This window comes from Lathamus discolor, chromosome 1 (genome assembly GCF_037157495.1).
Source record: "Lathamus discolor isolate bLatDis1 chromosome 1, bLatDis1.hap1, whole genome shotgun sequence".
In the NCBI taxonomy this organism is placed as follows: domain Eukaryota; kingdom Metazoa; phylum Chordata; class Aves; order Psittaciformes; family Psittacidae; genus Lathamus; species Lathamus discolor.
This window is the reverse complement of record NC_088884.1, coordinates 29439342-29452877: the sequence shown is the minus strand read 5'-3', so window position 1 is coordinate 29452877 and position 13536 is coordinate 29439342. Positions and strand designations below refer to the sequence as shown.

Below are 13536 nucleotides of genomic sequence, written 5' to 3'. Positions count from 1 at the left end.
CTCAGGGGGCTGAGGGAAGGGAGATATGGATACTAGGCCTGCTTTCTATTCAAGCCAAGCACCACCAGAGATGCTAGGTGGGAGGTACTTAATCTCTTTATCACCTATAGTATTTTGAGGTGACGATTAAGGAAAATTCAGCATCAGGAGCTTTTAACAATGACAAGTTTACCTGTTGCCTGTTAAAGACCAATAGGTGTTAGAGGAAAGAGCTTTGAGAAGGGTAACTGTTTTCCTTCAGCCAGCTAATCCCAGCTGGCATTAAGCACTTCTGGTGCTACCCGGGGTGCTCCCAGCCATGCAGAAGGCCATTATCAGCATTTCTCTCTCATTGGGAACAGTCTATAAGGAGTCTTCCTTCCTTCCATGGATCATGCTCGGAATTATTATTAAATATGCTAAGAAGCCTAGCAAATGACTGTGAAGCAATTTTAGAGGCTTGCTAGGAGGTTTAATGAATATGTGGCACTACTATTATTTCTCATTTTAACTATGACACAATTCATGTGATTCAAACAGTCAGACACATCAGCTCAAAACCCCCATGGTTTTGGAGGATGGTTCGAGTTGAGGAACCTGTTTCCAGAAGAGTGTTGATCACAAGAATTGAACGTCAAATGATCAGAGACATCTTCTGGTAGAAACTGGACTGGAAAAGATGTTCACTGCTCTTCAACTGCTGTTGATAAAAAGAGCAAAATGGGCAAAGCCAAACAGTTACTGAAGTTAATAAAATTGTGGCTCAGCGCAGTGAATGTGGTTCAGCTTGCTATTGCTCTTTTCTTTCAGGTAACTGTCAATGTTTTGGAAGTAAATGATGAAGAACCAGTTTGTTCACCCAATTTCTATTCATTTCAAATCCCAGTCAGCTTAGCTGTTGGGACCAATATTAACGGCTTCAGGATTGAATGCCAAGATCGTGATTCTGAGCCCAGGTCTTTCCGTTACTTCATTAATGAAGGTACTGTGTCATGGTGTGTGAGTTGGGAGCAGTGCAAAAAAATAGGGAATGCTGATAGTTCACTTTGACGTGTAAATAAAAACCTAGCACAGTTTTGTGTCCTGCTTCTCACAGTGAGCTAGTTGCGATCCACAAATTCTGCTCATCGTTACTTTGCTGCTTACCCAAAGAGGTGTCTCTCCACAAGTGCAGCAGTGGTACCTACACACAAACCAATACAAAGGCTGTGCTTGTATTAGTAAGCAAAGGTCTGACCACAGGTCCATTTTTGGCTGTACAGACGTGAGCTGTGCCACTCAGTTGGCCTATGAGCCACAGAGCAGCCCATGGCCCATTTTGTGTTGTACAATAGACATGGCCTTCAAGGTCATTTCAACTCTGAGGCTCCATAGGCAACAAGAGCAAAACAAAGCACATTTCATGCCTTTTCATGGCCCTGATCTCTTGTATGTGTGGTCTGTTTGGAGCCTAACAGCAGCTGGCCTACCTGCAGTTTCTGTATTGACAGAAAACGAAGTCTGGGGAGCCTGCATCACTGCCCCACAGTACAGACAAATCCCTGGAGGCAACTAATATCCCCAGGTCATTAGATCTATTCTGGGGACCTCTTCAAAGGCCTCTGCCTCTGGCTAGAGGGAGGGGCTATGGAGAGGTGCTGAAGGGGCCTCTGGTGACAGGCAGAATGAGCCCTGCATCAGTGTAAGGTCCTTGCCTCAGCTGCGTGCTGCTGCTTCCGGGTTCTTTCCTGGCTGCAAGGACAGGTCATCCAGGTGACCTCTTGTGTGCTCTATGGCTCTGAAGTGTTTCCACAGCCTCCTCTCAGCTGCATCCCCATAAAGGGTCTTATTCTATATTTTAATGCTTTTATGATTGTATTGTTTCAAATTGTTTTATATGGTATCAGGAAGATCTAGGAGGAATTCTCATCAATGACATTTCACCACACAGGTGGATAGTGATCCATAAGAAGTTGTCAGCAAAACCAAATTTTTTTGCTTGTTCCACACGTTTACTTTAATGTGTGATTAAAGTTTTTGTGCTTTGCTGTTGTGTTTTTTGCAGGCAACGTGAACAATCATTTCACCTTTTCACCAAGTGCCGGCTCCAACACATCGCGGCTGATTCTTGCATCGAGGTTTGACTATGAAAGCGGACTTGATACAAACTGGATTTACAAACTGCGTGTCTATATAACAGACGACAATCTGTTATCTGCCAGGGACAAAACTACACACCTAGTTAAAACTGGAATGGTGACTTTAAGCCTCAGAGTTATCCCAAACCCAACTACCCCCATTACCGTGACGGTAAGTTCACTGAAATGTATGTCTAGTTCTGCATTTATTTTATGGATTAATCTCCGTAGAAGTGAACAAAAGAGGGTAGATGTATGCAAAAGGAGAGCAGAAGCCTACAGTGGGTCCAGTCCTGGGAAATGCTGAGCTCTGCTCTGATGTCGAAGCCAAAGGTGGTTGATGTACTTACTGTCATGAATGATTGGTCCCAGGTACAGAGTCATAACATATGGTTTGTATTTTAGTTTCTAAAACAAAAAGGGCAAGTAGCCAAAGGACTGGGCACACTGCCATTACCAGGCAACTGGAAAGTTAAAGACTTTGGCAGCTTTATTAATAAGGAAAGAGCAGGGGTCAACCTTTGCCTGGAACCTTAAAATTACCTCATGCATTTCGCACTGCCTCTTTTTTTATTCAGTTACTCACTCCCCCAGCTGCCCTGCACTTCTATGTGCTTCTTTAGCAGTGGAACACATTAATCTGCGGCTATGAAAACTGAAATAGACAACAAAACAACAAGAAATCCTCAACACTTGGAAAGGGCTTTTTTCCATCCTTGAGGTCACCATCACGTAAAACCTTGAGCTGCCTGTCAGGAACTGAAGCAGTTGTGCACAGCCTCATTGTGCTGTTGAGCTTTCAGCAGGTTTCAAACAGCAAATCCAGGGGGGTGAGATGGGTCTTTCCTGAGTTCCCTGCCCCCATGGTGGTCTATAGCTGAGCTGAGGAAACCTGCACAGCTTTCAGCAGCCGGGGTGGGATCTGTCGAGCTGTGGGCTTGTGTCCCATCAATACAGTCTACCCCTCTGCACAGCCATCACAGGAAAGCTCTGGCTCACCAGTTGAATTTTGGAGGTGATTTCTATCAGGCTGTTGTAGGACATGAGGAGAGATGGCTTTCATCCTGCCTGCAGAGGCAGCACAGCCTTAGGGTGCAGACCCTCTGTCCCCACTCTTATGCCAGTCCCACCTTCATCCCTTGCTGCACCAGCTCATCCACAGTCCATTCATTTTCTGCCTGCCTGCAGATGGTATTGCCCTTTTTTCTCTTGCATACAGGAATGAAAACATGAGTATGCTGGTGAAGGGGTAAAAGAGCTATTCACTGTAAAGTGGTCTGGATCTGCGAGGGACTACTGGTAACTAGCCAGAACCAGAGGATCCTCCAAACAGCACATGCAAGTCTGGACACTTTGCTATGAAAATGCTTAAATCCAAACTTGCAGACTGATTAATAACCCTGTTATTATCTAATGCTCTGCTGGGAAGGAATAAATGGTTTTCCCACAGCCTTCTCCTCCCCCTGCTTGATGTAGAAATGAAAAGTTAAGCTGAATAACAAAACTTATTCTTATTTCTTCCCCATGCTTTACCACAACTACAGACAGTCTAGACCACATACCACAGCATTAAATCTGCCTCCCCAGAGACATCAGCCTTCCACTTTCAGTCTGTTTTCCAGAAGAGCACTTCCATTATAGCAACTTCTCCCAACACTACTCCTTACACGTGTTCAGTGCAGCAACTTGATAAATCAGATGCTGGAAGTCTGGTAGTGTAGAAAAGAAGCCCTGTCACAAAAAGTCACTCGTGACTTCGGTCCCAGTGAGGTTGGAGCAGTGGTGTGATCTAGAGATTATCTGAGAGTTTCTCTAAGGGTTGGATGTACTTTTTTCTTCCAGGCTAAATAGGTTATTTAAACAGGAAAGAAATGGGTACCCTACTGCATTTCATACAAAATGTGTTTACAAATATTTTACAGAAAATCAAATAAAGCCTTCAGCAGACAATAAAAACTATTAGGAATGACCCAAGTAGACCAAATGAGTAATTTTGGATCCATGTGAGGATAGCTTCATGATGGGACTTTAATGAATGAGTTGCTAGCACAGTTATACACCAGCTCAGAGACGTGTCTTCTGGCACTTGGAAGATGTGGGAGACTGCAACTGCTCAGGAAGTGTGGTTTTCCCTTCTGGAACAAGTCACAGGGTAAAAAGTAAAAAAAAAAAAAAGGGGAGTTTTATTTCTTTTTATACAATAACCCAGTTCCTCAGGGTTCAACTCCTCTTATGGAGCAGGCTGAATGATCACTGCAGTGAAGATGACCTACTTCCAGTTTTGCCTTAGGTAACAAGAAACCATTATCTTGGTAATGGCAGTATTCCCTGAACTTGCACACCCTCCAACAGTGCACTCACAGCTTCCCAGGCAACCTGAGGCTTTTACACCCCACCATGGCATGATTGTTTTAATATAAGGCACAGAAATGTGATCTGGAACCTCTTTGCATCGTGGGTGGGCTCCATTTCACCTGCCTTTGGCTGTCCCAGGAGCTCTGTGGTCCATCTCAGTCATCTGAGCTGCCTTGGCAGTCAGCAGGCAGGTACCTGGGATGAATCACTGTCTCCAGCAGATGCTATCTCTCTGCCCATCATCTGCAGAGCCCTGGGGCAAGATTGGGCCAGGTGCTTCAGTGCATAAGTTCAACCAGATGAAAGGTGCTATTGGTGTCAGTGACCTTACAAGTATGCAGCCTTGAGGAACTTTTCCTATCTTTTTTTTAAAAGCCTGGCTTCACTCTTGTGACAAAAAGGGAAAACCTCTACTCCGGATCAGCGTGGTACGTGCCGTTTGTCATCACCCTCAGCAGCTTGCTGCTCCTCGGACTTCTGGGCTACCTGGGCTTCCTGCTGGCGACCTGGGTCCGTACCCACTGCCCTCCGGCAGGCAGAGCGCATGGAAAACCTCTGTGAGTCCTCCCAGTGCCATGCTGGGGAAGCACCAGCAATGACAGAGAGAACTCAGGCCCTTCAGCCATGAGGAATAGCTCATAGTGGTGTGCCCTTCGTTGTAGTGAATGCTATTGCCAGCTACAGGGATATTTGGTGTTAAAGATATGAAATCAAGGGAAAATGTCCATGGCATTTTCTTCATGGATTTACTAGCGTTAGCATTAGCTGAAGGTAAGAGTGGAATTCACAATTGTAACCTCAAAGGACAGCTGTGCTTGTGAGGCTCAGTCAGAATCTGGGTCTGACTGTGCTGACCAAAAATACAGAAGTTTTTGGTTTGTATTTGGCTCCCACTTCGTGGGAGCTCCCATCTAGGTAGTTACTGGATGCATTTAGATCCCAGAGCCTTTTCCAAACCTTGGTGCTCATGCCAAATTCTTTGTTCTGGCAAAACCCCTGCAGATTTCCTGGAGTTTTACCCAAGCCTGTTGCAAGGCTCTGGCCCATGAGGTCTCACTGTTATCTCTAAGTGCTTGTGCTTGGCAAAAGCCATGGAAGCACCTGGAACCAGCTCTGGTTCAGTGTGGGAAGCAGCAGAGATCCCCACTGGCGGCCTCCTTAGTGGGCTGGAGCCAGACTGCCTCTGAATTGACTTTTTACTTCACAGAACAAAGATAAGCAGCTCTTTAAATGGACTAGAATTAGAAAAGAAGGATTTCTGAAAGTATTCTTAGGATTTGGAACTAGATTTATAAATTATAGTAAACAGGTAATATATAATTGTGATTATAATTCGAATGGTGTGTGAAACGAACCTAGCAATTTGTGATAAGAATGACAAATGAATCTAGCAGCGAATAGCTGGCTATTGTTATTATTTGTAAATAAGGCAAGTGATGCATCAGGAACCAGGCTCTCCCATAAAAAAGCCATTTCTGTATTTTCAAAAACATTTCTAACCTTTCAAATATTTCAAAAGGTATTATCTGAGCACATCAGATCCAAAAAATTGACCTTCCTCCAAGGATGGAACAAGATGACAATGTTTGAAAATACATATTTCCAGATTGTGTAAATCCATCATGTTTTCGTCAGTAAGACTTTATTTTAATACCATCACTTCTTGGGGAGGTGTTGGAGCAATGCTCAGGGCTGTTTTCCTGTTTGAGAGCAGCATTAAATGATTCAGGGCTTCAGTGAAAGCAAAACCAGAAACCAAACCAATCAAGCAAATCCCAGAACTCAAGAAAGCACATTCTTTTTGCCAAATGAAAGAGAACAAAGCATGGTATTTTTATGTAGGCAAACGTCTCACATTTTCTAACTACACTCTTAATCTCTTTCTCATTACAGGATAAATGCTCCAGGTATGCACCTATTTTCTGTATTTTCATACTTCACGTGGAATCATAGAATCATAGAATAGTTAGGGTTGGAAAGGACCTCAAGATCATCTAGTTCCAACCCCCATGCCATGGGCAGGGACACCTCACACTAAACCATCTCATCCAAGGCTTCGTCCAACCTGGCCTTGAACACTGCCACGGATGGAGCACTCACAACTTCCCTGGGCAACCCATTCCAGTGCCTCACCACCCTAACAGGAAAGAATTTCCTCCTTATATCCAATCTAAACTTCCCCTGTTTAAGTTTTAACCCGTTACCCCTTGTCCTGTCGCTACAGTCCCTGATGAAGAGTCCCTCCCCAGCATCCCTATAGCCCCACTTCAGATACTTGAAGGCTACTCTGAGGTCTCCACACAGCCTTCTCTTCTCCAGGCTGAACAGCCCCAACTTCCTCAGCCTGTCTTCATACGGGAGGTGCTCCAGTCCCCTGATCATCCTCGTGGCCCTCCTCTGGACTTGTTTCAACGAAAACCTTGTTCACAACAAAACCTTGTTTACAATTCAGTAGAATTTGTAAATCGATTTCTAGATCATAGAATCAGAGAATAGTTAGGGTTGGAAAAGACTTTAAGATCATCCAGTCCCAACACCTCTGCCATGGGCAGGGACACCTCCTACTAAACCATGTCACCTAGGGCTTTGTCCAGCCTGGCCTTGAACACTGTCAGGGATAAATAAATTCAACCCAATACAAGAATACTGAGATTAAATAACACTGGCTGATTATGGGAGGTCTTCCTAAGTGATTTCATGGTCTTTAAATCTATTAACTATTAGGTAAAATCCAAATTCAGAGTCGCCAGGTATTCTGGCATGGATGTGAAAGGGTTGCTGTTCTTTTCACGTGCAATTCATGTGATGTCAAAAAATAATCCCATCCCTCTACAGCACCTTCAAGAGTCCTCTCCACTCTAATTCCCTGTTCTCTGATCCCTTCATTTGCTTCCTTGACGTTATTAATTCATGTACCTGAAGGTTTTTTTTCAAGTATTGATGCTTTAAAGGGGTTTGTATAACTTAGCAGGGGCATAAGCTACACATTAAAAAAACAGGGTTTTTTTTAAAGCAGTCTTGTTCCTTTTAGTTCCATTAGCTTTCTGCTAGCAAGCATGGTTCATATAGGCTCAGTAAGACCCTGCTTTTATAACTCCCCTTCTCAGTCAGTATCTCCCAGCTTGACAAAAACACATGACTAACAAAACCCAACAGAATTAGCTGTTCTCTTGGTTGCCCAATTTGAGGCATTTCAGCACTGTCTGGTTTCCAAAAAAATGGATGCTTGGTGCTTTCTGGAAAACTGGTTCCCAAATGCTGGGCAGCAAAGGCCAGACAGAAAGGTTTCCCATCAGTGCTCAGGCTGAGACCCATCTGCAGCTCTTCGGAGTATTGCCCGGTTGTAAAGACTGTTGATGGCCAGGCATACAGTTGTCTGAAGAAAGGCCGTAAACACATTGGCAGGGAGCAAGCAAGAAGAAATGATAGCAACTAGGTGGGTATCATCCACAAATCCGTGCTGTTGAGATGCCCGTGGCACTGCTGCTGTATTTGTTTGCATGTGGGATCAGTTAATAGTGTGGTAAATTCACGTATAACCAAACTGTTCTTCAATCTGAATTTTACTTGACTGGATCTGTGGCATTTCCCTGTTTTGCCTCCAAGTGCATGCTTGAGTGCACAAGCTTTACAACTACAAACATTCATTGGAAAAAATCCACATTTGTAGTTCAAATATCCCCGTAGGTGAATTTCTGTATCTGCTTGTTTTATTTAGAAAGGGAAATTTGTTAAAGAAACCATTGTTATTTATTCGTTACTGAAGGAATAAGACTTTTTGAGGCTATACTTTTGATTAGTCATTGGCAGCTGTGGTTTCTCACTCCAAAATACTATGAAGGGGTTCACTTTTCAAATAGTAGGAGGGATCAGCCTTAAAAGAGAAATAAGGCTCACTTGAGATGTCTCAGAAGTTTAATTCCAAGAATTTCCATTCTTGATACCATGTACCAAGAGGAAAACTTGGCTTCAATGTCTCTAGTCACTGTCAGAGAAATTGTATTCTTTACAACGTGTATTTTCCTTTCTGTAGAAAAGAAGAAACCTAAGAAAGATGTGGTTGTGGTAAGTACTGCCAGCCTCAAAACAAAACCTACTTTTGTCCAGCCCCATCATGCAGTCTGATTGTAGGACTTTTTCTATGAAAGGTGCCTGTTTTCCAATGAGAATGTAAAAATGATAGACAGCATAAAAAGGACTGTCCCCAAACGCAAAACACTTCAGTGCCCCAACTGGCCTCTATTTGGAGGCAACACTGGGTGTGAGGGGTGCTTATCTGTGCTGTACCCCCTTTGCTCGCAAGTGCTAAATTCTCCAGCTACTGTGGCAGCCCTGTATGTGAGAGGCCAGGGAGGCTGCATCCAGAGCAGTGACAAGGAGACTCACTGCAGCCACAGAGGCAGGAGGACAAGTGCCCTGATGGCAATGTTGCACTGCTGTGTTCCCACTGACCTGTACAGCTAACCCTGACCTGCCTGAGTGCAACCAATAAGGTACATAAATGTCCCCAAACTGTAAAGAGTTTGGTCTTCATAAGCTGTTTGCAGCAAACTGCCATAATTAATTCCACTTAACAGATGTTTCTTTGCTCCTTGATCTTGGGGCTCCTTCCTTTTTCATAGCCATAACACCACAAAGGCTGCAAAGCACTTTCGTTAGTGTACTCTCCCTCCCCAAGCATTTCAAAGAGGGGATTCCCGATCCCCCTCTGGGTGGAGGTGACCCTCTTGTGGTTACACACATGGAGGTATTTAGCATGTCCGACCTTACTAATTCTTCTTTGAACATCTAGTGGCGACACACTACACCACAAATGGCTTTTGTTGCCAGTTTTGATTCAGCCCAGCCTACAGGAGTGCAATATGCAGGTCATACAAGTCCATCTCAATCCATTTAGTTCACCATTTCCAAGTCACTGCCCCTCCTTCTTACTTAATTAATTCACAGGATTCATTTCACAGTTTGTCTCTCTTCACAGACGATGACAAAGCTAAACACTATCTTTGATGGTGAAGCCAGAGACCCAGGTAATAAAAAACAGTTAACAGTGGATATGATTATTTGGCTGGAAACCAGATTAGTTGATTTAAATATGGTTCGACATTTGCTTTTCATATTTCAGGTTTGCTGTTTCCAAGGAGAACGGGAGCTGTATTTCACAGATAGTGAAAATCAAGACATTGCCCTACTAACATTTCTAATGGTAGAAATTCTTATGGCCCTTGAAAGCACACATTTGACGGGCAGATTATTCACTGCTCCTCTGCTAAACCTGGATGCATGGGTCTGCTATAGGAAGGTGGGAGGGGAGGAAGAATTTGCTGCAAGCCTCCTACTCTGGTGCTGTCATGGCTACAGAGTTTCACCCTTCCTATGTCTGTAACTTGGCCAGCAGATTAATGTAGCTGCAGATGTACTGACTTTGCCTCTTAAAGCTCTCCCTGGATGAGGGCAGGTAGGAGAGTTACTTGCTCCTGCTCAAACCTCCTCTCTTGCAGCAACAGTGCATTCCTGCTGTTTGCTGGGGAGGAAAACGTCACTTGTGGGGGAGGAACGGGAAGATACTTGCTTTTAGGTGCAGTTGTGGTGGCATTGGTTACTGAGTGTCACCAGGCTCCAGCTGTTGGCTGAGATATACTTGGCTAACTCTGAGTATATCTCATTAACCAGCTGGGAAAAGTGAAATTAAGGTGAAAGCTAGGAAAACCAGGATGAGCCAGGAGCTTTGGTGCTTATCCCTTTCCCAAGCGATGGCCACTGTGCTCTGCAGAGGGTTCATTACAGAAAAGTGGTTTTTTTCCTAAGGGTTGATGTGCTTTACCTCATCCCCCTGAACCACAACCCCTGTGCCTGAGCCCTGTACCCTGGTGCTTGGCCTGGCATTAGGGTGCTGGATCCCTGGCATGGAGAAAGGGGGGCTGGTAAAAAATGAGACAGTCAGTCACAATAGATCTTTAACAAATAGATCCAAAAATAGGTCTGAAACAATAGGTCTAAAAATTATCCAGAAGAAGGCAAGCTTGGATTCTAGGCTTGGATTCATCTGGCTGAATTTCCACACAAGTGCCTGTACCTTGTGTTTCTTATTAGCTAGCTTGGAGCTGTCAGATGCTGTGAGCTAATGGGAAACACCAGGCATGGGGACTTCAGTAGAATTTGGGCAAACAAACGGGACCCTACTGTGCAATTAAACCCATCCACAAAGCTGCTCAAGGCCAGTTTGGTCCATGTCCAAGCCCACCTGCTATTTATAAAGAGATCTGGAGGGATGGGCTCCAAAGTCTCTGCTTTTTCCTTGTGTAACTGCGTTTGTAATATATTAAACATGGATGTTCTCTGTGCTGTTGCAAGAGCCACATCCTGGTGTTTGTTCAGGAGAGCTGGTGGCTCCCTTCCTCAGCAAACCTGGCCTCAGCACCAGACTTAAGGATACCTGAGCCCATCTGAACTGCTCTCTAGAGCCTGGTGTTTGTGTCGTGCCTGACAGGAGCATTGAGCTATTACACAGCTTTGTGGTGTCAGCAGAGAAATGTGTGATGTGCACTCTCCCATTCTTGGCTCATCCTAAACCCTACAGGATCAAGTGTCAGCGGTTTGGAAATGAGATTTAATAGTTCCCAGGATATCATCTGTGGAATATGATTAGGAGGGATGGTCAGGAACTGCTTCCTGATCTGGGCTGCTTTAACCTGCCCTCCTTGTAAGCAGACAGAAAAATAACATGTAAAGAGATCCAGTTTCATATTTAATTGCTCAGATTGCGTTAATGTGTCAGAAATCATTAATTCTGATACAAACTGTTAGCATGTAGTAACATGAAACCACTGTTTCTTTTCAGGCCTTAATGGTGTTTTGTTTGTCTCATATTAATAATGTTTAATTACAAAGAAGTGCCACTACAGCTCCTGATTCTCTGTTCAGCAAGAGATGGTGATTTAGATTGTGAGGCAATAGCACTGGATACACATCAATTTTTCCACCTATCTCCAGGTACTAAATGAACTGAAAGATAAGACACTTGCCTTTAATGTACAGGTAAAAATCATCCATAAAATCTGAAGAGGGCTAAAAATCTTTCAAACAAGAAAATGTAGCTAAACAACCCGAATTTAACAATATACTGTTCATATGAAGTATGTACTTGCTCAGACAGAAAATAGTATTCACTCTGTTAACGACAATGTGCGCATTAAGCCTGGAAGAAAGTATTTTGTGCAAATGGAGAAGCAATATATAGAGCCAAAACTCACTGGGGATCCCAGATCTCCCCTGAGCAGCCACCACAACACCCAGGTCCCCACTTCAGCTTGCAGGAATGAGGCTTTCCCTCTCAGGGCTACCTCCCCAACTCAGCTGACATTCCAGGTGCTTCATGTTTCTCATTTCAGCCCCATCCTGAGGAGAACTGTCATGTCTTAATCTGCTGCAGCAGGAATGATTTTAATCACTTGTCTTTTCTCCCGTACAAGTTACTGGCAGAATGTATGAATTCAATACACAGTCAGGGGCCCGAAGATGGAAGAAGAGCAATGAGCCCCTTCAGCCTGAGCTGGCCCTGCAGGTAACATCCTGTGCCACGGATGACAGTGACCAAGGGACAGAAAGAGCAGAGGCACCAAGCAAAAAACAGCCTTCAGAGAAGGGGAAAGAGCTGACTGCAGAGACAAAGCCAGCTTCCAAGCTCACAGGAGGGCAATGAGAAATACGAGGCGAGGATGGGCTGAAATTACAAAAGCAGAAAGAGGAGTCTGAGGACAGGGGGTTATCCTCACCAGCCCCCCGAGGCAGGTACTGACCTCCTCTCCCAAAATGAGAGCTGTGTTGCCAGTAAGCCAGCCTTAAAGCAGAGTGCATGAGACTCCAAGGCGCCTCCCAAATGACCTGTGCTCTGAACAGCCAACGAACCAGATGTGATTTTCTCTCTCTGTATCTCAGCTGCAAAACATAAGGTGCCCATTGCTGCATAAACTGGGCTCAAAGGCAGGATGAAGCCAGACTTGCCCTTGGCAGGTGCAGGTAAGAGTGAGAGTCAAGGGGAGGACATGAAAGAGGGAGAAGAGGAAACAAAAGCAGAGTCACGAACAGAAGTATTTGCTGTCCCTGAGCTACAGCCACTGGCAGGTTCCTCATGGAAGAACTCTGCATCCCCCGACAGACATGGCCACATCATCTGACTGCCTTTGGGGAGAGCAGCCTACACACAGACATTCTTTCTCAAGCAGTGAATGGGGGTCTTCTGTCCCTGCTGAGCAGCAGAAAGGTTGAAAAGCACAGCAGAGGTGAAAAGCTTTCTGGAAAAAGCTAAAAACATTTCTTCTCATTCAGTGTTTTATTTCAGCCCTTCCTTGCCCTCCTATCTTGCTGTAGTAAAGACCATGGCTTGAAAGCAGTTTTAGAGTGGAGAAAACTCAAAGCTTGTTATGGTATCTCAGGCTGTCATGTCAACGCTTTCAGCTTGTTTACCTTTTGTAGCACTAGCAGCGTTCAATATCTTCACCTTTGGTATTTCCACTGGCGTATTTAATGTTTAACAGAATCAAGTGGAACACACTCAAAAGAATAATGACAGTAAACACATGGGGTGAAATAATCTTTTCCAAGTGTGGGCATGTATAATGTAAGTGCTGCCTAAGAACCTGATATAAAACAAGCAGACTCTACAAGAATTCAGAAAATTATCTTAATCTGAAGAAAATGAATTGTAAATAATGACTGAATACTCCATGTCTTGGCTTCCTTTCTTTCCTGATTACTAAAAGGTTTTCGGCGGCAAGGTGGCAAAAGAAAATACTCAGTTGAAGTTGAGCAGGGACAGTCAGGGAATGTTTTATCCAATCTGTCACATACATTGAGTTTTGTGGCAGAGCAGAGGCCCAGGGTGATTTCACCAAGGATCCTACTCTCCACAAAACCACCCGTCACAGTGCTGCAACTCTTTGCTGTGCTCCAAAGGAGCGGTTTGGCCCAGGAACAACTTCTCTTACAAACACCAAACCCCTTCGGTCAAATGCCAATTCATTGTGCAATCAGAAACCCAGCTGTCATGAACACCACAATGATAGAGATAGGAAGGAGTGATTGATAC

The 13536-nt window shown here is 44.3% G+C and overlaps 1 protein-coding gene across 1 annotated transcript in view; it reads left to right on the top strand.

The window, feature by feature from the left end:
* The window catches only part of CDHR3 (cadherin related family member 3), a 60997-nt gene extending 48847 nt beyond the window's left edge, over positions 1–12150 (top strand). The window contains exons 16-22 of the mRNA XM_065663832.1: positions 790–961; positions 2024–2268; positions 4827–5008; positions 6345–6358; positions 8485–8516; positions 9430–9478; positions 11921–12150. Of these exons, the coding sequence (XP_065519904.1) occupies positions 790–961; positions 2024–2268; positions 4827–5008; positions 6345–6358; positions 8485–8516; positions 9430–9478; positions 11921–12150 (924 nt within the window). The remainder of the gene's footprint in view (positions 1–789; positions 962–2023; positions 2269–4826; positions 5009–6344; positions 6359–8484; positions 8517–9429; positions 9479–11920) is intronic.
* Positions 12151–13536: the final 1386 nt, after the last annotated feature.